We start from the raw sequence: 23,868 nt of genomic DNA, 5'->3' as shown, positions 1-23,868 counted from the left end.
AAGAAAATGGATTGACTTCCATCCCCTCCTACCCTCTGAGCAACGCAGGAGCTTCCCATGCCTCCCAGCCCTGCCCAACCAGTGCTCACAGACCCACTGCTGGCAACCACCTCAGTGAATCATCTGAAACTTTTATTACACCGATTTGGTTTACAATCTTTGTACTTTGATATTTCCAACAAAAAAGGCAACATTGTGATATACTGTTTGTACATATATAGAGAGACAGACAGAGCTAGATCATATTGACAGAGTTGAAAAGTAAAAACCGTTTCCCAGTGTTCACAAAAGAATTTATTCACCACGTACCCGCTTCTGCCTTCCCTGCCTGATGGATACAGACACCAACGGTGCCACTGGCCCCTGGCTGACAGGGCCTTCACCTGCACCCTGTCACGCCCTATAGATCAGAAAGGATGGAGTGTGAGGCTGCCCTGACAGCAGGGGTCACACAAGGGGTGCTGACAGGGCCCCAAGCCCTCACAGGTTTGTGTAGCTCCCTTCCCAACTACTGATGGATGCTCCAGCGGCTACATCCAGAATTCCTGACCAGCAGTAGCAGCTGTGAAACCTCCCTACCTGGGCATCTCCCACTACTTGTTTCCCATCCTCGAGACCGAGGTATTGAATATACTTATTTAATTTTATTTGCATTTACAAAATATTTTCACTGGATGACACACCTCAATGAGATGAGAACTTCATGTTCAGAAACAGCAGAAAAGACCCAGATCAGCATCAGGCTGATGAAGCAACAGCTCCAGCAGCGAGGGTGGGGGTTTAATGGGGGTGGCCTGGCCCTAGGCAAGCCTGCCTGTAGCTCCAAGGACAGGGCTGCAGCTGGTCAGCCAGTTGTGCAATGAAAGCTCATGCTTGGTGGGCAGCCATGAGATCCTGCAGACATGCTAGCAGACACATGAGGAGGAACTGGCCACCAGAGCCAGAGAGGACAAGGGACAGAAAGAAAAGGGCTTGGGAAAACATGTAATGACCAGAACAACTTCTGACTTGCTTTCCAGGATACTCACTGCTCATTTTCCTGCTAATAGCTGATTAGCACCACTTAAGCACCCTTCAAACTCAGTCCTGGGCTGCCACACCCATGAATGCCTGGACAGATAGGTGTTTCCTGGAGAAACTCCTTGCTCTCTCTCCCATCAATCTCTTGGCCAAAAAGCAAAGGTCAAACCAAGCAGCTTGCACCACTTGCCCACAACCAAGACCAACAGTCAACTATCTGCCAGTCTGCAAGGGTTGAAACCATTTCAAATGCCACACACTCTGGCCACACAGCAACAGCAGATTGTTGGAGTGTGAACATTCCTGCTGTTGGTGGGTCACTTGTCAGCTCCAGGTCCAGATATCATGGGGTGGGTAACTAGCTGGTCACTCTGTGCTGAGTGCAGGGCCAGAACAGATACCTTAGCTCTCCCATGAGATCTCTCTCCAGGCAGTACTGTCAGGCTTTGAGGAGAGGGGTCATTTGTCAGCCTCCATCTGGAGGAGGGAATATCTTGGGCACTGCCACCACCCACCAGCGCAGCACCAGCAGCACTCAGCAGAGCCAAGCTGGGAGCATCCCTCTTCCCTGGGTCTGTGCCAGAGATGGTGAGAAGGTAAAGAAGGGGGAATGCCACCAGGGCTTGCTCTGGGGCTGTGCTGGCAGGTGTCCCCTAGGGCCGGAGCAGGGACACCCGGCTGGCTCCCTCCCACAGCAGATGGCGAGCCCAGCTCCTGCTGCTCTGAGCAGAGAGCACGGCAGCAGGAGACAGTGGCCAGCTTCCCAAGCCTGGCAGTTCCTGCTCAGAGACACAGGCATCGATTTGCAAGGTGTCACACTGGCATATGTCACAAACAGGGTGGCACCGACTTGGGGAGGAGGAGCAGGCTGCCACAACGATGAGCAGAGGCTGTGCAGGGGAATGGTTGCTGTGTTCAGTCCCCCTTTGCTCCTATGGAGCTGGATTTGTCTAGGCTGAGCTGTCCTGGCCTATTTGGTACCTGCTGGCCCTCTGCACCTGCCAAGGTGTTGGTGGCTGGGGTTCAACAGCACGGGGGGTCCTGAAAATGGGGGTCCTGTGCACTGCTCCTGGGACAGCACAGGGGGGTGAGGAGGAAACAGCACACTTCTAAAACATACTGCCAAGCACTCCTGGCCTGAAACACACCAAGACAACTAACACAAGCTCTCCCAATCACTGGGGACCACCACTGTATTCCATCACCCATGCCCTGTGTCCAGCAGCTTCCCTCCAAACTCAAACAACAGCTACCCCATACCACTCTGCTGACAGGGCACTTTTGGCTAATCTAGATCCTTTCAAGCTTCTTCAGTTGCAGTGAAGAGGGATGAAGCCTGAGCTCATGTGGCTGGGAAGATGGGAAGTGGCACAGAGCCAAGCCCTGCATCAACTTCCCTAGGTGGAGACATTTCTGGACGGCTCAGAAACGAAGTGTTCCTCCTCCCTACAGGGTATGCCTGAAATAGCCAGGCTTGTCAGATCCCTGTCTCTGGCCGTGATGGATTAGCCTCTCCAAGGCACAAGGCAATTTATTCATTAGTGACATTTACACCTTGTGGCTGCATTAGCCACCGTGGCTGATGACACGTGCTCAAGCTATCAGTGCTGGGCTTGGAGGAGACCTTGCTGTTCCAACAAAGCAGCAAGACATGGCCTGGCACCTCAGCTCAGGAATACCTCCGGCCTTTCTCCTCAGCCATAGCATGTACAGATTGCTTTGAAAGCCCACTGTATTCCTGAGCTTCTCTATCACATTCCCTGCTCCATTTCCCCCCACCCTCCCTGCCTTGCTGCACCGTTGCCCCAGCACTGCATCCTCCTGCCCCCTTTTGCCTTCTACCTCTACTAAAAACCACCACCTTTGCAGAGGCTTTTACAGCTGTTCTCAACCAGCTCTCATCCTCCCATGTCTTGCTGAGCATTGATATCCTACTCTGCCCTTTGTCATCTGCCCTCAGCCCCAGTGGGAAGCACAGAGCCCATGTCTGGAGACTTCTCCAGATGTGCTGCTTTCACCATGCTGCTGTCCCCTGATCCCACACCACCACAACAGCTGACCTGCCTCTCCTCTCATCCCTGGAGACCAGGACCACCAAAACATCAAGGCCTTCTGTTTTCTAACTTAGGACAAGTGCTGTGAAATTCTCTGGGAAAGCACAGAGTGATGCCAGGGTCTGCTGTGGTTGCTCTGCAGCAGGCAAGCAGTGGGCAGGCCAGGGCTCTGCTGGGAGGCTGTGCACAGGCAGGGTATGGTGAGGTCTGGCCACGAGCATGCCTGTGGCCATCATGCATCTGCTGGCATTTCATGGCTGGCCCATGGCACCCAGCAGGGAGAGGATGAAAATGATGGGAATGCACAGCTGGCCTCGGAGGAGTTCAGGGGAGGGGAGTGCTTTGGCCAGCTCAGAGGAATGACAGTTTGCACATCGGGTTTGGGGAGAATGAGAAGAGCTGGAACGCATTGTCCAGGGAGCAGATCCGGCAGCTCTCCAGTTTCAGGCAGCCAGCAATGGATTAGCTTGTTCTCACAGCTTGCTCCATGCTTTTATCCCTGATCCCTGCCACTTGCTGCAGCAAATGTGACACTTCACACCATCCACTCACAGAAACCAGGTCAGGAGTTTCCTCTCACGAGGAACAAGCAATGCTTTGTCACCCTGAAAAGCCCTTGCTGCAAGGGTGGATGGGTGTCACCACACCGAAGCCACAAACACATCAACCCTCTGCAGGGCCACAGATCCAGCTGTGCATGAGCATGGCCATGTCACACCTCCAGAGAAAGATTTTAAACTCTGGCCTCCATTCCTGATCAACCTATCCACTGGCAAAGCCACAGGGCCACCATCCTGATCTGCCTTGGGCATTCCTTCTCCACCAGCTCAGCACATTACTAAGAGAGGTGGAAGGAGTGGAGAGTTTAAACCCACATCATCACCCAAAATCTTCCCTTTTTTGTTTTTTAAGCAAGGAACAGCAATGTGAAACACTTCTCACAGTTGATAAGGCCTTCTAGTTGCATTTCAGTTTGAAAAAGCTGCTGGCATTTCCAAGGTGAAATCCTGTTATTCTGGGGTTGTCACCACTGTTTCCCCAGCCAGCTGAGCAGTGCTGCTCCATCAGACAATGCTACTCCTGCTCTCCTCTGCTCAGCCCCTGGGGACAGGCTCTTCCTGGGGGCAGGTGCAGCACCAACAGAGCCACCAGCTTCTGCCAGAGCCCAGCAGGAGGTGGTGCCTGCTTTCAGCTGATCCTCCCTCTGCATCTGCTTCTGGAAATGTGCATAGACTCAGGCTTGGGATTTTCCAAACTTTCACCCTGACTGGTTCATGGGCTGCCATCCAAAGCCTGAATTCACGTCTGATGGTGCTGCTAATGGATGTTGGGACCATGGGACTGACACAAAGTACTATGTCATCTCACCACATTCTAGCTAGGCTTCTTCTTTCACTAAAGTGAGTAGCTAAGATTGCAGAAGCAGCTTGTGCTGATGGAGAGTGAAAGAACCTCATGTGTCTGTGTGTGAAGTTATTTTGTTCTACAAAATCCACTAAATTATAATCACAGTAGGTGATCCATCCATTCACAGAGTTCGAAGGACTGGGGAAGATTCAGGATGGGCACCAATTTCTCACAAGCTTCATTTCCCCCAAATGAAGTTTACAAAAAACAAACGAACAAACAAACAAAATGGCCCAACAAAAAGAGTCTTCCTGGGGAATGGGGGAGGAATAAAACCCACTTAGCTTTCCAGCAGCAGCTGTGCTTATTCTCAGTGCTGGATGGCCATGCTGCACATTGTAATGGGCTCCTGAAAATCTGGCAGCTTCTGGAAGAGTTGCATAGGTGATGATACCTGTTAGTAGAGCCTGTTTACGAGCTGCAGGAAGAGGAGCTTGTTGAACTCCACAGGGAAATTGTCCCTCCCCCAAGAGAGACATGAGGTAAGGAAGGAAGGAGGAAGGGCAGGCCACGAGGCCATGGGTCTTGCAGGTTCAGTTCTGTCCTTGGGACCTTTTTTACCTCAGAGGCAGAAAGGCTATGGTCCTGTGGGAGAAGGCTCCTCTCCCAGTGCTGTGGAGGTGCTGTGGAAGTCAATTTGCTTGTTAGCTTGCTTTTGAGGGAGTTGACGAGATCACATCCATGGGCATAATGTTCCCCTTGGCAGAGCAGCTGTGATAGAGGCAGTAGAGCAGAACAATTCAACCCCCTGCTTGTAGAAACTACAGATATTCAACATTCATTCAGGCTGGCCAAGTCCCAACACAAAATCTATGCATCAAAAGCAACACTGTGACAGACCAATTTTCCTGGAATCAAGGACAGACCCCTCTGAGGAGCTACTAAGTCAAACTCACATTAGTATATTACCACTGGCTTCAGTAAAATTACACTAGAAATTAACATAGCCCGTTAATTTCTACCTGAAGTGTGATTATGACCCCTCTCCACATTTTTCAGAATACCCACAGGGAAAACAGCCCTAGGCAGGTTCAGCCCCAAGCCCCCACTGGGGTCCCAGGTCCCATGAGCCAGCCTTTGGTCCCCATGCATACCTGGCTCAGTGGAAAGTATAGGCTCAAGTGCATCACAAGAGGCAGCAGCACCAGATAGAGCTATCACTTCAACTGTGTTTCATTTCTGACACTACCTGGACCCAGATCATATTCTTACAGACTTTATTCTAACCACTGAATATGAATGAAGCATGATCAGGTGGACATATCCCAACTTGAGACTCACAGCTCTTTGGTAACACAACATCTTGGTGGTGGTGTGGCATTTCAGACCCAGCCCCTACAGCAACTGCAGCAGGGTAGGAGCACACTGCAGCAAAGTCTGCACCCTGCTAAAGGCAGCAGCCTGGTGACATTACACAGCAGTACTGAAGCTGTGGTTGGAAAAGCTGGAAGGAAAGCTTAAAAGGCATTATTCAACTCACTGCTAATCAGCAGATGCTGTTTTTCAGGCATAGGACTCTGCTTAACTTTCTTAAACTTCTACTTAATAAATCTTTTCCTGCAATTCTCTCTCTATGGGCATCTATCAGTTATTAAACAACACTGCAGCCTCTTGAGTGGGAAGACAACAACGACGGCAGGGACCCACTGGATCTCTAATGTCAATTTATGGGAGCAGAAAGGAAGGGGTGTGCATTGGTTTGACAATAGATGAACAGCAGCTTCCCCAGCCTCAATACTGTGTATTTGCCTAGAAGCCTAGCATTTGCCATAGGCTCAGATTCTCTCTCCCCATCCTAGTGAATGCCCCTACAGCTGCTCTCCCTGACAGCCCTCTCTGAAACCTCCCTCCTTGGTGTGGAGTGAGATATGACACTCAGAGGGCTCAAAAAACCTCTCAACCACTTGGCTGGTTAGTGTCATGGACTGATTCTGCACAAGCAAAGTGCTAGGCACTATGTGGGAAGCTTCCCCTCTGCTGAAAGATAAATGGGTGGTGATGTGTCTTGATGATCAGCTAATCCAGAGCTTCTCACACAATTCTCTCTCTCTCTCTCCTTTTCTCTATTTCAGAAAATCTGGAGAGCTTTCAAGTACCTGACAAGTATATTGACAGCAATGGGAAAGACCAAATAGTCCAAACTAATTCTCCAGCCTTACTGCAGTAAGGACTAGCCCTCTTCATTAGCACCATGAAGGGCCACAAGAAGAGCTGGTAGCATTCCTGCCTCCCTCCTTCTGGTATATGAGGAGTCTGTTGCTAAGAGCAGTGCTGAGCCTGACTCTCAGCCCATGGAAAACTGCAATGTTTGGAATGGAAAAAACCAAAGCCATCTGACTGCAGAGATCCTCCTAGTTATTGCCCCCATCATACTGACAAGCACCCAGCTTCAACCTTCCCAGAGGGTGATGTGCGCTGTCCTGCTTTCCTTGTGTAAGCAGCCAGCAGCTCTGTATATCCTGCTCACTTTGAAGAGATCTTCTGCACCAGAAATGAGGTCACAGCCACCCTGACAGACCAAGGCATTGCTTGTACGTACCTTTGGCCCTCTTGCCCAAGCCAGGCTCAGAGCAGGAATGACATACTACACAGTGAAAACTTCTGCATCAAGCCAGGGTCTGGCAAGTGAGATCAAGGCTCTGGGACTGGTGAAAAGAAGGCCACAGATAACAGGCCTGCTTGTGTCAGGAAGGCCATGAAAAAAAGCAACAGAGCCAATTAGACTCACCAGTCAAAGGAGGCGAAGTAATGGGATTAAGAGAGAGCAGGGAGAACTCAGGTCAGATAGAAGGGAGAAGGCTATCCTGAGAGGAGCAGACCAGGCCATCAAATGACCTGCCAAAGGAATTGCCATCACCAACATGGATATGGCAGAGAGCAGACACAAGTCTCAGAAGAGCAGACACCTGACTGCTGCACAGCCCAGAGCTGTGGTGGGTGCTGTGTGTGCCAGCAGATGGGACCAGAACAGGGACAGGCCATCTCTGGGTATCTGTGCTCATAACCTGAGCCATAAGGATAATACAGCAGCTGCCCCTGGCCCAGGGCACTGAGGTCTCTCATCAACACTGAAGAGGAAACCCTCTTTGCTAGTAGTGTCCCATGCCAGGAGAGGGAAGGGAGAGCCCAGTTTTCTGCTCTGAACTTTCCTGACTGACTAGATATGCCAGGATGAACCTTAGTTTCACTCTCTCCTCTTCAGCTCCATCACTTCTCTGTCAAGCCACCAGGCAGCTCCTGCTCCCCTACCATGTCCAAATGCAGAATCTCCCTTTCCTGAGCCTGAGGCATGTCTCCACTCTTGAGAGAATGGAATAGGATGGACCACGGGGGCAGTTCCACCAAGTGCATTGGGGTAGCAGGGCCAGGAATACAAGAGATGGGATCTCTGAGAAATCCTGGCATGCAGTGGGAAACACTGGCTAGAGAAGTCCCACTTCTCAGGGTACTGTGGGTCTGGACTACCCACAGACAGTAGCACTGGGACTACAGCTGGGACCTGGCTGCAGCTGGCACCAAGTACATGGGGAAAGTGCTCAGCAACAGGAAGAGTGTATGGAGCCTGTGGGTCAGAACAGCAGCTGTGCCTCAAAGATCCCTGTGTCCACCTGGATAAACCACCTCCAGAACAAGATTTCATAGGTGAAAATGGAGTGAGAGGAACAAGGCAAGGCATTCTCATGGAAAGCCCAAGAAAGAGCTGAGGACACGTGCCTGAAACTCTGCTGCAGGTGCAAAAAGCTGGGGGGCACAGAGACCCTGCTAATCTGTCCCTGTTGTGAAGACAGTCTTTGCCCCAGGGAGCTTAAAGGCCTGCCAAAACTTAGATAAATCCATCTGTCCAAGGCACCTTGGAGGCTGGAGATAGAAAGATGAGCCATTACAGCCTAATTTAAGCAATGTGCAGGAGATTTCAAAGAGAACATGTCAGGAAGGACAAGCAGGGATTTCATTCCTCACTAATGACCCATTGCAGCTCCTCTGTCTCAATTCACTGGGACATCCAAGCACACACCATTATCTCTCTGGAGTCACCAGCACACTCCACATTGGCCTTGGCTTACATTAGGCCCTTGGAGAGAGAAGCACGAGTGCACAGCAAGCCAAATGTCATTACTAAGCAAGGAAATCCCAGGGCTGCTTTCGCCTGGTCTGAATCTATGCCAGAAATAATGAGAACAAAACACAGAGAGGGATGTGCCTACACCAGAGACCTCATGCTTCTCTGTCCTCCATGGGACCCTCTTCTTTAAGCCAACATCTAGCTCTGATAGTGAAATGAAGGACAGATGCTAAGAGAGAATCATAAACAGAGTGAGATTTTAAGAGATTTCCTGTTCAAACCCCTACTGTTTGGAGTTTAGCACCCAAGATACAGGAGGACAAGGTGACTTGAAGGGCAAGAGACACTAATCAAGATGTGCAGGGCATAAAGAGCAGAACAGACTGCTCTGGGGGAAAGGAAGAGTGGAGCCCTACAACACCCACAGGTGCTGACCACTCCAGGCTTGCCAGCAGGATATGACTTTCAAAAGAGGACCAGTGTGGTACATGGGTGCATTTGCAGTCTCCTCAAGACCTGGGAGGCAAAGCAGTACAGCAGCAAGATGAGAGAGACAGACCTCTCATTAATAGCTGGCAGGAGGAAGATGGCTGGACTAAATACAGGACTAAATACAATGCCTCACCGTTTGCTCTTCTGCAACAGATGGGGAGGCAGATACCAAGCACTAATGCTTGGTGCCAATGGACTTGCCCTTGTCACCCAAGATGTGCTGCTCTTAGCTTTTGTTAGCCACAGCTGATGAGGGAAGCAGGGTGAAGCTGAGGAGCAGTGCTGCCTGGAGAAATCACTGGCTGATTTGGCATGCACTCCCCAAAGAGCTGAGAGAAAAGGAGACAGCTTTTCTGAGAACAAAGACACAAGATCTGGGGATGTGCTGCTGGAGGAGGAAAAGCTGGGTGTCTGCATGCTGCAAACACTGTTGCAGCTCCAGTGACACAAAGGCTCTTTGCCCAATGTCACTGAAGCTCAGAGTAACCTGCCCTGACAAGAGCAAGGCAGAAGAACCCAGCAGCTAACGAGCTACACAGAAGTCAACTCACTTCTCACAGCCTGACACCTCCCTGCAAAAAAAACCTTTGCTGTGCCAAACATTTAGTTTTAATCAGGTTCTCCTCTAATGTATCCCTGGCCTCTGTTCTGCAGAGCATCCCTCCTGGCAGATGCCTCCTACACCAAAAGTGGGGTCCCATAGAAACTAAATCCTTTTGATCCTCCTTTCCCCACCCAAAGTTCCCAATGTTCCAGCATGCTTTTGCATTTGTCCCTCCTAACCCCTCAGAGCTCTCTGCCAAAATGAGGCTTCCAGGATCCTGCAGCTCAGAGTCCACAGCCAGAGCCCAGCTGGATCTCATGCAAAATTCACTCGTGCAGACATGCACCAACCTGCTGTTCCATTATCAATAGGTGAACTGCAGCTGAACCTACCAGAGACTTCCTTGATGCTTGGCTGAACCAAGTAGGACTCACTTCAAAGCCAGAAAGGGTCCCCAGCCACTTGACGTGCCACCTGATACCACGATGTCTGTCCCAGAGTCATCCTCTTCCCCTTCCCCAGCTCACCAGGGGCCTCCCGTTTTCTCTTCCCAGCTGAGCCCTCCTCCAGCAAACACACCAGTAGCGCTGCAGATCTCTGCTCCATCTGGATTTGCACATTCATCCCTTGCCTGGTGTTGTATGCCCAAACACAAAACCCTTTACCAAGGGGATGCTGACTCACAGCTGGAACATTGAAGCTTCCTAAGGAGCTGAACCTGGGATCCTCTGGAGGCAATGCCATTCCCAGCAGTGAGAACAAAGTAACAGTCGGAGCATGGTCTAAAATAAAAGAAATGGGGAGGGTGGGGAATGGTCATGAGGGGAAGGGGGGGAGGCGGATTCGTGGCTTTCAGCCTTTGCTCTAACCTGCCACTCAGCTCCACGTGCCTGGGTACCCATGACCTTCCCTCACAGGCAGCCACACCCTGCTCCCAGGGGCCTGCTCCCCTCCACCCTGTGAGGGTCTCGCTCCACTGTGGGAAGCAGGGTGGGCAGAGGTGCAGCAGGGTGCATTTTGGTGGCTGCTGGTTCCTTGGAGCACGAGCCAGCCTGGAGCCAGCCACCCCCACCCTGCATCAGGCCTGCCATTTAATTCCCCCCTTTGGGTCTTGATACCATGAACTATGGTTTTGCAGTTGGTTTGGTTGAATTTTTTCTTTTTTTTTTTTTTTTTTGCATGTGGTGATCGGTCTAGAGTTCTGTGCCATGTCAGGGGGAGCATCAGCTCCTCCTCTGGGAGGTCAGAGCCACAGCGGGGGAAGCTTTTGCTGGCTGCCAGAGCAGGATGCCACGTCCACTCCATCCTGATGTCCTCCTAGGCTATCCCCCTTGTGCTCCTCTCCCCAAATCCTGCGCTGGCTTGGGCCAGGCAATGGACAATGAGATCTCACCGCCTTCTGCTTTCACAGTGAGGTCTCCACGCAGGACCCGTTGCGATGGAGGTGACGGTGGTCGTGGTTCAGGCAGCCTTCGTTGCGGTGTACGATGAGGACGGGGAAGTAGAGGGCATCCTGGTAAGGAGGGGGGTCTTCCTCCTCCACAGTCACCTGGCTGGAGAGGCGCGTCTGCTCGGTGGGGCAGCTCTGCTCGTTCAGGCTGTCGCTCCGGCTCTGCCAGAGGCAGCTGCGGCGCGAGCCGTACAAGCGGCCCAGGGAGAAGCGGCTGCTGCTGAAGGGAATCCTGGGGCTGCCGTTGCAGATGCTCAGAGCGCTGCGGGAGAAGATGGACGAGCTGCTTATAGTCCTGTGGCAGCGCTCGCAGTTCTGCCGGTAGCCCCCGTAGCGGCAGGCCGAGTAGCTGGTGCAGCCGGAGAGCCCCACCAAGTCCATCAGCACCGCTTCCGAGTAGCTGGGCACCAGCTGCTGGTTGGAGCGGATGTGCCACTCCAGCTCGGTGCTGTCCACCGTGTTGACACGGGGCATCCTCCGGCAGAAGGAGCGCTCCTCAGCCGGCGTCACCGCCACGTAGTCGAACCCAAAGAGTTTTTCCACGTGGTAATGGACATAGGAGGTGCGGTACTCATTGAGAACCCGCAGGGGCCAGGAGAGGGTCAGCAGAGCTGCCACCCAGAACACGTAGTGAGATACGTACCAAGGCAGGTTGTCTGGGTCGGAAAAGGCCACCATGTATTCCTTGAAGTCCACGTTTTTGAGGTGCATCCCCTCCCTGGCCTCCATGTAGTCGTCCAGGCCCTCGTTCTCAGTGAAGAAGCGAGCCCGCTGGGTCAGATAGGAGTTCTCGGACTCCACGTTGGCGAAGCTGAAACACTTGGTGAAGCGCAGCCGCGTGGCCGGGTAGCTCTCCAGGTCGATGAGGTCCTTGGAGATGTCCTTAACCCCGCAGTTGGAATAATCGAACTCGGCCTCTGCCACGTGGGTGTTGACCCGCTCGTGGTACACCTGGGTGGTGGTGTAGGCGTCCCCGTTGCGGTAGCGGGTGACCTGCCGGGTCCTGCGCACGTAGTGGTAGCTGATGGCCTTCCACCAGATGCAGGGCGTCGCCTGCTGCATGCGCTGCACGCGCTCGTGCACGCTCTCCACGTCCACCTTGTACTGCAGCTCGTTGCGCGTGTAGCAGTGCCAGCACTCCACCAGGTACACCACGTAGAGCATCACCAGGAAAGCCAGGGGGATGTAGACGTAGCCGTTGGAACAGGGGCTGTCGTGGTACATCATGGACTTGCCCTTGTAGGCGCTGTCAAAGGTCAGCCGGGTCACCTTGGTGACGTGGCACCAGGTCATGGCTCCCATGCATCCATACATGAGCAGGGACAGCAGCAGGCATTTCCAGTGGGACTCTCGGCACAGGGACTTGCTGAGAGACTGCTTCACTGGCCGCTGCTGCTCCAGGGTCCGGGGAGAAGGAGAGAGAAAACAAGAGAGGAGTCAATAGGCTGTAGGGGAAGGGGAGCAGGCAGCAGGGTGCTGTGGGAGCACTCATGGCTCTGTCAACAGAGACAAAACAGAGATGCCGTGGGGCTCCTGGCCTCAGGGGGCAGGGCAGAGGCCGGGATGTCTCACAGGATGATGGGCATGCAGTCCAGGCAACTGTCACCTCCCTTTCTGGTGCTCTGCCCCTCCCTGGGAGTCAGACAGAGCCCAGCTGGACATGGAGGAGAGTAGCAAAGGACAATTCTGCCAGCAGCACCCCCTTCTTCAACCTCTACAATTGCCACTTCCCAGGGAGAGCTATTGGACCACAAGACAAGAGTCAGGGTCACCTCCTCCACGTTCCTCAGCTTTTGCACCCACCCCATCAGCACAGGCAGCTCTAACTGATGTCACCCCACCTGAACCCCTCACCACAGCTCATCCCACTGCATACGAGTCGCTCCCCACCCTTCCCAGTAATTATCAACAGCAACATCCCAATTTCTCCACCAGGGTGGCACAAGCTGCCTGGTGTGCCTGTAAGATGGAGAAACAGACCTTCTGCAGCTGGGAAGGTCTGTGTTTGGTAATGACAATTCCCACTACAACACTTGGCAGCCCAAGGAGCTCTGAAGTGCTTCTCAAGTGCTTTATAAACCACACCAATGAGAAAGTACTTTTCCACAATTGAAATGCAGCCACCTCTGGTAGGAGAGAAAGCAAATGTGGAGTAACATCCTAAAAAGTGTTCAGGCTGGAAGGGAGGAGCATCCTACTAATCTGCAGCAGCAACGAGGGCAAGAGGCCACTCACAGCTGCTGGCAAATGTGCCTGCTTGCACTGGGATTCAGCTGTGACAGCCTACATTTCTGAAAAAAATGCTCTTAGGTGTTTCATGGTGAGGAAAAGGCAGAACTTCAGCAATGTGACATCTTAAAGGGATTGCACTGGTGCCTTTACCATAGAACAGTGCAGGGTTTTACACAAACCCATGAAAAAAACTTGGTTAAGGAAACCTCTGTCACTCTGCAATACTAAAGTCTCAAGTATTGATCCAGTTTTTTCTGTGAGATCTGACATCATCCCACCCAAAGAAAGAACAGGCAAAGTAACTATTTGCTTTCTTGTACAGAAGATTTCATGCAGCAATCTCCAAAGGTGCAACCTGAGAGAGGGGGTCAAGAACCCCAGCCTTGTACAGATGCCACAAAACTCACTCAGAGGCTTCAAGCTTTGCTCTCCCTCTGCACCTGCAGGCAGGTGCTCCTTTGCTCCTGAGCTCACCTCTGCCATGGCAGGGGCCAACACCAGCTGTAATGACACTGCTCACAGCACTGCAGTCTAAGCCTGGCTCCATCATTCCTCACTCCTGAGCATGCTGGGCTGGAGAGGTCTCTCATCCAGGAATCCCAAACAACTGAACAGGCTCACACTGTTAGAAAGCAGGAGGGGCACTTTCACTCTGGCATGAAAAGGAAAATTAAGTCAAGGAGCAGAGATCACAAGGCCACAGGCATATCTGGGCCTCTTCTTTCCTTTAAGAAATGCATGTTGTTCTCTGAAGAGCCCCTCATTCCTTGCTTGGTGCTCTAGAGTCCCACAGGCCAATCTTTCCTCCCCGCCCTTGTCAAAGCCTGCCAGTGGGACTTCTGTCACTGCATTCAGCAGGGCTGGATCCTGCCCAAATCTCCAACAGAGGTTTCTCTCCCAGAGGCACAGAGCTCCCCTGCCTGCCCACCACATCAGCCAGCCCATGATGAGCAGAGCAGGCAGCACAGCCAGAGAAACCACTGCTGGCAAGGGAAATGGTGCTACATCCCACTGGCAGTCCCAGGTATCAGTAATGCTGAGCTCCCCTCTCTGAAGCCACTAGCTGAGAGCAAGACCTGGAGACAGACAGAGAGACAGAGCCCAGGGCTGGCAGGTGGGGTGGTGCTGGTCTGCAGGCAACACAGAGATGTGCAGGGTGGCTCTGCTGGCAGTGCTGGCATGGACACACATGCAGCCCAGTCTTCCCACTGCAACTGAGCACTGCAGCAGCCTCACAGTCACAGGGCAAGAAGGCAATGCCAGGTAAAAGGGAGTGAGGAGAAGGGGGGGCCTTTCAGCAGGCAGAGCCACCTGAGCTGTGCTCTCCCTCCCGAGGTCAGTGCTGCAGTTACAAGAGCCTGTTCAGACCCCTCTGTCTTTGCTTGGCTGCAGCATGGCTCTCCCATGCTGGAATACTGTACCACTACCAGGCAGCTGAAGGCTCCCTCTGTCACTGCTGCCTTCTGCGTTGCAGGCTTTCCCTGGCAGCAGCAGCTCTGACTGTGAGGATCTAAAGGAGCTGCTCAGCCAAAGGAGGAGCATAGGGAGGGACAGGGCCCTTGGAGTGGTACATGCCAAACCTGGGTGTCTGCGGGGTGGGAATGCTGAGAAACAGCACCTTGTTTAGGAGGCAGATTTGCAAACGGAGCACAAGGAATAAAGCAAAGCATCCAGCTCATTCATTTGCCAGCTGGGGAAGGGGCACCAGAATGACAGGTCTTTGGACACGTCTGTCTCAGAAAAGCAAATTCCACCTCGCAGTCACTCCCCAGCCCTTCACATTGCACACTGCCTGTGTCACAGGAGAAGGGAGATGCTGGCTGTCACCCTGCAGAGATGTAGGCAAGCCCCACTGCGGTTACCCACCCAGGGCAGGGAGCACGATGCAGCTCAGGCTTGGTTCCAGGAACTGTGTTAGCAGGGCTCTAGTCCACGCATTAGTCTCCTCCTAGGACTACGCAGTGTTCAGATACTGCGGCGCTTTCCCGGGGTCACACTAACCCCTGCTGTAAACTGTTTACAGCCCAGCTTTGTCCCAGATTTTGAGGTAAAACACATACAGCTCAGCTGCTCTGGTGGGGTTCCCAAAAACTGATCGAGTGCCTGTGACAGGATACAACCACAGCAGAGATGGAGGAGGAGCCAGCTGCAGAGTCTAATCCCAGTAGGAACTGCAGCATCCCTGCTCCTCTCCCAGGCTGCAAAGGGCTCACAGGAGCAAACAATCAGCTCCACAGATTCCCCCGCAGAAACAGCTGAATAAGGTTGTCTCCTTGAGCTCTTAACCAGCCTTGGCTAAGTCCAGCATAGCTGGAGAAAGAGAAATCTGTCTCAGAACAGTGTCACTAGGAGAAGAGCAGGCACTGATATAAATGCCATCGTCATCTGCCTGCTGCAGCCTGATGGAATGAGGCAAAAGACTTGCCCTACTTCACTGCAAACAGGGTTTCCCTCCATCACCAGGAGCCTCCCTCACTGATCAGGTCCCAGCACTGGAGAGTGGTGAGCAAATCTGCTATTGCAGGTGCACTGAAACATCTCTGCAGTGCTAGGGGGCAAGGCTGACCATAGCTCAGCCAAACCTGTCGTGGGATCCCAACCAGCTCTCTTCTCTGGGCTTCAGCTCACCGCATTGAATGCATGGGGCAACCCTTGGCAGGTGCTGAGACTCATCTTGGGAAAGGCAATGGGGAGGCTGCTGCTTGGGCCTCCTCTCCCCTCCCTCCTGCCCGGCACTGGCCTCTGATATTGCCCCTGAAGTGAACAGAGATGGAGCTCTTGCAGCTGCTGCTCGGGATGTGTGGGAGGGATGGAGGGGATAGAGTGGACGACTCACAATCACCCTTGGAGCAAAAGGAGACACCCACAACGCACAGGGCAGAGGCAGTAGAAGAGGGGACCCCCATCACTGCTTGCACTAAACTCCTTTGAGATCTGGGGGATCCTCTTCTAAAAAAACAGCCTCAAGGGGACAAACATGCCCAGCACCTCAGTGGCCAAGCACATAGGTTGAAACCCCTTAATCCTCCCTGCAGCCTTGACCCTACAATTTTGAATACTAAAACTTTTTAAGTTCAAGCTACTCCCTGTAACAGCCTGGCCCCATCCACTGTCCTCTTTTTTAACAAGTGTTTCCATGTCATTACCTCCCATGCCTCTCACCAGCCTCTCTCTGCAGAGACCTCTGTGACATCTCCAATTCACCTCCAGAATGCTAAATCTTTACTTTTCAAGACACCCTGGGGTTCAAAGGGTTAGGTGTCCCAGAGACAGCCCTCTAGAGGCTGTCAAAACAATCCAAAAAAGCCCTAGAGCACCACCCTGAAGGCCCAGGTAGCTCCCGAGTGCCAGGTGGTGGCAGCAGCTTGCAGGAGACTCCAGAGGGACTCCTGAGCATCAGTTTCCATGGCTCTTCCCCAGGATTCACTTACATCATGCAAGAAATGAATAAGCCCTGATCCCTTTGACCTCAAATCCCCAAAAAAAGGGAGGTAGGGAAGATCCAGTCATTTCTAGGAATTACCTCTGTCTTCCAAAGCTCTGGACAAACACTGGCAACTCCTGGCCAGGACGTCCCAGCAAATATCCACATCACACACCCCATGCCTACAGCCTGGGTTCAGGAACTACCTGCCTACAAGAAAGAGGTGGCTCAGCCCCAGGCTGGCAGTGTTGCCAACTGCAGAGGACAGAGGAAGGCTGAGAATCAACAAGCCAGGGAATCCTGCCAGCAGTCAGCTCCTGCAGCGGTACCAAGGTCTCCATTTTACATGGCAGCTCGGAGGAGACTGGTTCCTTCCATCAGATCCCACCTCAGCAGCAGAACAAGGACATGTTTTTGCTTGTTCCCAGGCTGAAGAGCTTGTCCCTTGGCGCCTCCTACCCTCCAAGTATGCATTGATGAGTGAAATTCAGTTCACCACCACTAAGTGTGGGTGTAGGCATGTGATGCCAAGATGGAACAAGGGCTCAGTCAGCTCTGGCTAGTAGATCTTGCTACTCGCCTTGCTGGAACAAGCTGAGAAGCACCTGAAGCCCTTCCTGGCTCCTAACACAGCAACCTGAGATACCAAGGTGAGGCACCTTCACACAGGACAGGGCACATTTCCCATTTTCCATACATCTCCTCTGGCTTCCCACTCACCCTGGTCAATGGACCCTGATATGTGGGATTCAGCCACACTGCAGGAACACTCAGTAATGCTGGCACCAGCAGCTGGTTCTGATGGAAATGAGGATGTGGCATAGCCCATATGGCATGATATATACCAGAGGAGAGGAGGAACATTGTCCCCTCTTGACAGTTCTGAAGACAAGAGGATTACACTGTCAGTCCATGAATCCAGGCTCGCCACTGAAGTCTCTCCTCATTGCATCAGATGAGCAAGCATGGCACCATCACGAGAGGCTGCAGCTTCCCTCTCCCACCAGCTGCTTCATGCAAGTCTGTGATAGCTTCTGGCCACAAGAAGGATGCCCTTAGCCTAAACAGAGCAGGTCATGGACTACAGCCTTTCTGCTGCTCCCATGGGGTGTTATACTGACACCCTAGTTGGCAGCCACCACAGAGTAACTGAAGCCTGGACAATCTTACAGTCCGTGCGAGCCAGGGGGCACTGTAGGTGAGAGAAACTCCTCTGGGCACTGCCCCTGCTATGCTTCTTTCACCCAAACTGGGTCTTGCTCTGGCACCTCTGAAAAGTCTGTGCTTTTGAAAGCAGAACCAGCACTGCCAGAGCTCCAGCAGTAAGTGACCACACCGCAGCACGGTACAAGCACGTCCTCATGCTAAAAAAAAGTGCCTCACAGTCTAGCTACCCTCATCAGCATCTGTGTGAAGAACTGGGCTGCTCATCAGGAGTTGTTGAATGCAGGGAGGAAGAGAGGAACAGACACAGGGCAGAGTGTACAGTATTTGTACAGCTACCCAGTCCTTGAACTTCAGCATTTTTCTCCTGATATATATTTATATCTAAATATAAGTCTGTATATATAGAATAACCGTGCATGAGCATGCATGTTCTGCCCAAGCCAAGGAGGCAGAGAATACCAGGATTATGCAGCATTCACAAACTGCATCTCCTCAACAGCAGAAGGGGAAGTGATGCATCAGCTCCTGAGTATCCCCCACAAGCTGCCCTTTGAGCTGTGGTCTCACCAGACAGGACAGCCCACCACAGCAGGACAACAGCCCTTTCTACACTGCCTAGTTGCCCTCCACGGGTCAGCAGCCCCACGGCATACAGCGAATCTCACCAGCCAGTGCAGTTGCTTTCTCTCTGCTTAGGAAGCCCAAGCTTGCAAGCAGGATCTGTAGAGGCAGACAAAAGGGCTGGCACACGTGCCTCCTGGTGGTGCTCCCGAGGCACAGGGCACCCTGCTCTTGGCCCTTTCTGGCATCTGCTGCCTGGACTCCAGAAAAGTCATCTGATGAGGGAGACTGCAGCACACCTGGAGGCAAGGCTGTGCTGGTACCTGGCCTGCCCCAGTCTGCACCTTCCACTTTCCCCAGCTGGGAGCAGACACCAGCAAAAGCCCCTGCTTTTGCCATGTCCCCAAGCCCTCCACCCTGCTGCCCACCGCATCTTCCCTCGCAGTGACCCAGGCAGCCGTGCCATATCCCGGATGCGCCCAGAAGCCAGCGCACAGCAAGGAGGGGGTTTCCACGTCCTCTTCTCCCAGGCATAACAAGCTCTGCCCGCGGCAGTAAGCCCAAACGGTGCCCCGTGCTCCTCGTTTGTGATTTTTTTTCCCTTCCTCCTCCATCCCGGCCGCTTCAGCCCCGTCCCCCGCTCCGGACGGCGCCGGCTGCTGCTTCCCTTGCAGCCCCGCAGGCTTCGCGGCGATGCCCAGGTGACGGGCGAGCGATGGAGAAGAGCTGCGCCGGAGCAGCCCACCGGCGGCGGGGACCGACGGGCGGCATCCTCGGTCCCCAACCCCCCGCCCCGCCGGCCCGCACCGCATATCGCATCCGCGGATGCAGCGGGGCTCCCGGCGAGCGGCTCCGCACCCGCGGCGGGGCGGTCAGCGAACGCGCCATGCAAAGCGGGCGGGCAGCGAGGGCGGCAGGGGCAGCCCCGGGCGGGGGGCAGCCGCTCTCCTCACCTCCTCTCGGGCCCCCTCCGCCTCCTCCTCCGGAGGCACCGGCGTGCTGCTGCCTCCCTCGCTGGCGGCGGCGGCCGAGGCCGGGGGGGACATGGCGGCGGGGGCGCCCCGCTGGCGGTGCCTGCGGGCCGGGCAGCTGCATTATCCCGCCCGCCGCCGGGCGCTGCCTCGCCGCTGGCCGGGCGGGCGGCGCGGCGGCGCGGCGGGCGGGCGGCGCGGCGGCATCGCCCCCAGCGCGGCTCGGCGGCAGCGCTGGCCGCCCGCCGGCCCGGCCCCGGCCCCGCCGCAGCGCAGCGCCGCTACACGCGGCGGAGGGCGGGCGGAGCCGCGGAGGGAGGGAGGGAGGACCGCGGCGGAGGCGGGGATGGGATGGGGATGGGATGTTGGGGATGGATGATGGGGATGATGGGGGCACGGCGGGACCCGCCGAACCGAGCGGCGGGTCACCTTGAGGCGGCCGGCGGCACAGAGGGAGGGAGCGAGCCCGGTGCAGCCGCTCCTCCCGAGCCCCGCCGAGGGGTCGTCAGGCTGGCTGCGGTCCCAAGCTGGACAGCTGATGGAGAGGTGAGGGGGTCCCGTGCGTTCTCCTTCCCTCGGGATGAAGAACCAGGAGCACTTCGCATGTGTCCCGTCTGCTTTTCCAATGTGTGGGCACCCCAGCTGGTCGGGGGAAGTGGGGTAGTGGTGACCGTCAGTGCTGATGCTGGCACTCATGGAAAACCTTAGATCCCTGCTGTGATCTGCACCCGGCCCAAAGGTTCACAGCTAGCTATTGCAGAGGCCACTGCAGCTTATTTTTCCACAGAGCTAACCTGCTTGGTTACAGGGATGAGTGGAAAAGCCTCTTCAGACCCTCAATATAAACTCACTCTGGGCACACACACAGAGTTGGGAAGGGTCCATACTAGTCAATTTCTTGATATTGCAGGTACAGCCCAGTTTCCTTGACAGTCAGAAAATCAGGTGTCTTTGCTGGGGCTTCCCCATATCCAAACTGGGGAGAAGCATAAGCTGCAGAATTTGCTGGAAACTTCTCTTTTTCTGAGCTCTGAGGCTCAGCCGTGGCGATGGGATGATTGGCATGCCACTGTTGCCTGGGATGAGGAAGGAACAGTGTGTAGGCCTGATGGCCTCACTAAAGGAGATGCATCCGAGGGGAATTGCCACCCCCTGCTTCTTATGGGAATAGATGTGATGGCCGGGGGTGCTGCTGAAGGAGCTCATCTTCAAAAGAGGCTGGGGATGTGTTTCCTCTCGCCTTTCCCCTGTTTCCATGGGAACAGCAGCAAGCAAGAGCAGCCTGCTTGGAATTCCACTGCCTACCACTCAGACACCCCCTGCCCAATCATCCCGGCAGACTTTGGCTCTTGGGGCTTTCAGAGCCACCCTCATATGATGAATCCCCTGCCTCCGAGGCAAACTCACCCGTGCATGTGTGTCATGGCACAGCAAGGCAAAGAGGCACAAGCCCAGAGCTGCCACAATTCCTGTAGCAGCACTGAATGTTATTCCATGCACACTAATAGACAGCTGTAAATTATTTGCATTCCTGTATGCATTTCTGCTTTTTATAGGATGTGACCTCAGCTAGACCAAAGAGTGCCTGAGGGATGATCGCCCTCCAGGAACAGCACTAGTTTTATCTCAAATATGTGAATATCACACAAAAAGAGCAAAGCAGAAGGGTGAAGAGGGGGGAAAGGTGGTACAAGTTTATGTTTTTGCATTTAATAGCCCATGATGTCTTTTTCTCCAAGGAATTTGTCTATTCACTTTTGACTTTTTTTTTTTTTTTTTTTTTAAATTTTATTTTGGACTTGTAGAGGCTTCATGCATTCTGTGGCAAGGAGTTTCACAGCACACCCACAGGCTCAAGGAGCTTCCTTTGATGTGCCCATTCTGGGTTCTTCATCCACTAGGACTAACCCTTGGGAAGCAGGCTGCCTCCACCCTATGGACCTACCCACAACGCAATTTATCCTCCACTGGTGGAGTCGGTGCCTACTGGCGAGCCAGAGGTAGAGTGTTTTTTGTGTCAGGCATCTTTGATACTGGTCCTGGCAGCATATCTTGTAGACAGCGGTGTCAAGCACATCACCAGCTGTGCTATTTTTGAGATGAGGTGGCACAAAAGAGGTGGTGTGCCCTGCTTTGTTTGAACTGAAGTTGTGTAAGTTCTCAGCCACTTTCTGAGGAAAACAGGCACGTGGCAGATTTCAACCTTCAGGTAGGAACCCAAAGGCATGGCTGATAATGTGTAACAAAGGGTACAGGACTCCCAGGAATGGGAGAAATAAGAGTACAAGATGCTTAGGCCTTTTGGAAACTCAAGCAAGACAGACAGCATCCAAGATTGTGTTCTGTGTCATCAGCAGAGGGAGAACCCAGAAGCTGTAATTGCAACACACTGCCTGATCCACTCAACCCTCTTTCTCTTGGGGGCGAGAGACAAAAATAAGTGAGATTTCCCTCCAGTTATTCCTGTAGGTTTCAGGATGCTCTACTGGAAAATCATGTTGGGAGAGCAAAATGTTTCTGGGATGGAGGCCTTTCTGATGTGAAAAAATGGTTGAAAGAAGCAGGGAGGCTTTTAAAAAGACACAGCAACTAAAGTAGAGGTGGTGTCCTTACCAATAGGTTTGTTCTCCAGAAGCCCTGTATCTGCCACCCTGCAGAGACATTCATATCTGTTCCAAGCAAGCATAAAGCATTACATCATATTAGCAGGATTTGCTCACTTTCCATAATGCATCAAACCGCAAAAGGTCTCACTCTTCTGTCTCTGGTAGTTACAGAAAATAGCCTTTTAGCTCCTGCTCAAATATGTTATAGTTCTTACCCATGCAGCAAATTGGCATTCAATTTCTAGAAAAAAATTTGATGGAGGCTGCATTTTAAACCAGATGGCCATAGATAACCTATTTTTGTCAGTATTGCTGGTATTGCTGGTATTCATAGCCTCAATTAAAAAATGGATTTTACAGCACCATATAGATATATATCTCATTGTGTTTACCTTTGTTTTTTCCAAGAGACCAAGTGTGATCAAAACTCAGTCTTTTGTTCCAAAGCAGTCGATGATTCCAGGCAGTGCGCTGCTTTTTGTCTCTTAAGAAGATGTGTGGCAGAGAATCCCCTTATGTTAGGATGCAGGATTTTCTATGCTCAGAAATAAATGCCTATTCAATTTAGAAATTTCAAGGATACTTTGTGCTGGCTGCCTGAGCCTTCCAGAATGTGTCACTCCAATTAAATTACTCCTTTATTAATGCAACAAGGGGAGTGTGGGTGAAGGAATGCGCCTCTTGCTCCTGTTAAATAACATCCCTTTGCCACTGCTGGTCAGTGGTGTTGACAGTCTGGGTGCCATCTACCTCTGCAAGCTTTGTCCTCAAGGAAATATGTGCCATTAGTTATGTTTTCATCTGCTACACTCAGAGTGTATCTGCTGGGAGGAGACCCAGGTGTGCCTTTTTTTATTGTGGGAAGGAAACCCCTGGGATCATTAATTGGTGACTGGGGAGCTTATTTCTCTTTAGCATCACTAACAGGGGTACACATCACAACTGCAGTCCCCAAACACTCAAAATCTTAAACCTCACAAAGTAGGTGGGTTTATAGCTGCCAGTCTGGGGCACATTTCACTGAATAGAATTGCTGTCATTGAAAAGTCTTTGATCCCCGCACTGATCCTTTCTTTTCCAACAGGCTGCCTGTATCCAGTTTGTTTGTTTTCCATCCAGCCTCATGAGAGTCTATTTTGTCATCATCACAGCTTTTGTGAGGCTCCACAGAGGTTTCTGGGTCAGGTTAAATCACTTTCCTCTCTGCAGTGGCCCAGCAGGATACCCAGGGCCCTCCCTCACATCCCCCCTAGGAATGAAAAGCGGATTCAGCACTGCCCAGATGCTGTTTGACAGTCCTCAGGACATTTTGTCCGATATAACTCCAGAGCAGCAGCAACCACCCCAAGTGCCTGGAAACTGAGCCAAATCTTCCCTTGCCAAATGCTTTGTTCTCACTTAATTTTTTTGGCCCATCACCCCCAGAAGGGAATAAACAACAGAAACTAATGGCTCAGAGAATTTAGGCTATCTCTAGTTATGGTCCTGAGAGTTACCTCCCTAAAAATAGGCTTCTGTTGCAATTTGCCTTCCCCACACTGAATGGTTGAAATTGACATAACCTGATCTGGAGAAGCATTCCCCACCAAGCTCTCCCCATGGACCTGGCAGGCAGGGAAGTTGCTGTTCTAGGGAAGGGGCTAAAACCTACTGCATGCTTAGGGGTCACTGTTGAGGCCAGATCGATAGATCTGGCCAAGGTCCTGGGAAAAGGCTGCAATCCTACTTTATGTGTGCTCCATCACCTGGGCAACACAGACTTGCTCATCACTTTTTCATGGTGTCATAACTGCTCTGTCCAATGGGATGGCCACCTGCTGCTGCTCAGCACTTGAACATTTCAAACAGTTCAGTCAGCCCCACCTTCCCTTGCTGCC

The 23,868-nt window shown here is 52.7% G+C and overlaps 1 protein-coding gene across 4 annotated transcripts; it reads right to left on the bottom strand.

Moving 5' to 3' along the window:
• Positions 1 to 111: 111 nt before the first annotated feature.
• On the bottom strand, positions 112 to 19,642 carry TMEM151B (transmembrane protein 151B). 4 transcript variants are annotated; one of them, XR_013773358.1, is made up of 3 exons: positions 19,368 to 19,642; positions 9,973 to 12,422; positions 112 to 5,192 (listed from the first exon to the last, which is right to left on the bottom strand). XR_013773358.1 is itself a non-coding variant. In XM_079298509.1 (2 exons), the coding sequence occupies exons 1-2, from the start codon at positions 19,458 to 19,460 to the stop codon at positions 10,986 to 10,988; spliced, it is 1,530 nt and encodes a 509-aa protein (XP_079154635.1). In that variant the 5' UTR covers positions 19,461 to 19,642; the 3' UTR covers positions 112 to 10,985. The 4 variants fall into 4 exon arrangements, 1 of the variants encoding a protein (XP_079154635.1); XR_013773359.1 differs by having other exon boundaries at positions 10,265 to 12,422; XR_013773360.1 differs by having other exon boundaries at positions 112 to 10,362; positions 10,450 to 12,422.
• Between the last annotated feature and the right edge of the window lie 4,226 nt (positions 19,643 to 23,868).

This window comes from Erithacus rubecula (assembly GCF_903797595.1).
Source record: "Erithacus rubecula genome assembly, chromosome: 2".
NCBI classification, from domain to species: Eukaryota; Metazoa; Chordata; class Aves; order Passeriformes; family Muscicapidae; genus Erithacus; species Erithacus rubecula.
The sequence above is the reverse complement of the archived record's forward strand: the minus strand, read 5'-3'. Positions and strand labels throughout refer to the sequence as shown.

What these genes read in the sequence shown, in the direction of transcription:
- TMEM151B (XM_079298509.1), bottom strand. Translation starts at nt 19,460, where the DNA reads ATGTCCCCCCCGGCCTCGGCCGCCGCCGCCAGCGAGGGAGGCAGCAGC. An exon ending in CGGAGGGGGCCCGAGAGGAG is followed by an intron (nt 12,423 to 19,367) that starts GTGAGGAGAGCG and finishes ACCCTGGAGCAG; the next exon opens with CAGCGGCCAGTGAAGCAGTC.